Here is a 1,417-nt window from a genome sequence, read left to right as displayed (position 1 = left end):
GTGGCGGCTGCACCGCAGTTGCCGAAACGTCGCCGGTGGTGGTGCTTGCTGCGGCAGCCCCGTCCGTCGACTGCGCACCGTCCCGCACCGGTTCTGCGCTGTGCGGCTGCGGGCCGACGCCGTTGCCGGCAGCGGGGCGATTGCCAGCCGTCGCGGAGCCGGCCGCCGCTGCGTCAACTTCTGCACCCGGCGGTGGTGGTGGTGGAGGCCGTGCAGGCACCGACGCCCCAACGGCGGCTTCCGTTTGCGTCGCACCCACCGCCGTCGGCTGGGCGTCGCTGGCAACGCCGCCTTCGGCGCGCGGCGGCGGAATCGTGCAGCTGCCGAGTTGCAGTCGCTTCAGCTCACCCGCGCCCAGCACGCGGCTGTACAGCAGGACGTTCGCCACCGTCACGTTGGGGCTGCCCGCAGCCGCGTGCGTGCCATCCATGCCGAAAAAGAAGTGCGAGATCCGGTGTGAGTTGAACAAAGCGCCACTGTACTTCTTCCCGTAAATCTTTTGCCCACCAACGTACAAAGACCAATCGTTCCAATCCATTTGCAGCGCCACTTGAACTGCCGTGTTTGGTGCCCACGCCTCAGCACGCTCCTCGGCATCGGCATTATCAAGTTTGGCTTTCCACTTCCTCTCCTTCGTGTACGACAGGCCAAAGAGCTCAGTGTTGGCTTCGTCATTCATCCTCACGCCCAGCAGAGGAGTGTCGTCCTTCTCCGGCACCGCGTGGATCGTCACCGTCGCCACGAGAGCGAACTTGGTGTTCGCATAGTAGTACGGCTGGTTCTGCCCCAGTTTCCCCACGGGCCACTCCGCCCCCGCCCCGGCGCCGCTGAACGTCACACCCCCCGCCGCGCTCGCCGCTGCCCCGTGAACAGTTGCATTCACGCAGAGGTACTCGTCCTTCCATGAGGTCTGCTCCAGCGTGCCGGCCAAAAAGCCAAGCAGCCCCTCAGTGAGGGGGGGAACATAACGCGCGCCCAACGTCCCCTGCGGGTTGCCATTGCCAGTGCATCGCTGTAAAGCCTCGTCCAAAGCCGTCCACGTCCTCACCACAGACTTTACCTGCTCCAGCTGCTCCGTCAAGCGCACAGACACAACACTGTACGACTCCTCGCCCGCCTGCTTCCTCTTTTCGTACACCGAAATCAACTCCCCCTGCTTGTCACTCTTGTAGAACAGGGAGCTGGCAGCGGCGTCCTCCTCCGCGGCGGATATCGGCCCGACGTCGTACACGCGTTGCCTGTCCGTCAACCAAAGATGCAGCCGACCCTTTCCTTCTTGCTTTTCTTTGCCCTCAGAATACACCGGCATCGTGAGGAGCATCAGTTTTTTCCCCCCAATGGTGGCAATGACGAACCCGCTTCGCACGCCTTTCCCCCTTCGGGCGCGTGAGGTGCCCCACACGCGGGAAAGTACCGC

At 63.8% G+C, this 1,417-nt stretch overlaps 1 protein-coding gene across 1 annotated transcript; it reads right to left on the bottom strand.

Moving 5' to 3' along the window:
• Nucleotide 1: 1 nt before the first annotated feature.
• On the bottom strand, nucleotides 2-1,417 carry Tco025E_09768 (trans-sialidase; the record flags this gene model as incomplete). The annotated part of the gene is made up of 1 exon (XM_029376576.1): nucleotides 2-1,417. A coding segment is annotated over one exon (1,416 nt), but the record flags the coding sequence as incomplete, so codon positions are not given.

The sequence above is a fragment of the Trypanosoma conorhini genome, assembly GCF_003719485.1.
Source record: "Trypanosoma conorhini strain 025E chromosome Unknown Tco_14.4_contig_01275, whole genome shotgun sequence".
In the NCBI taxonomy this organism is placed as follows: Eukaryota; Euglenozoa; class Kinetoplastea; order Trypanosomatida; family Trypanosomatidae; genus Trypanosoma; species Trypanosoma conorhini.
Note: the sequence above shows the minus strand (reverse complement) of the source record. Positions and strands in the feature narration are given on the sequence as shown.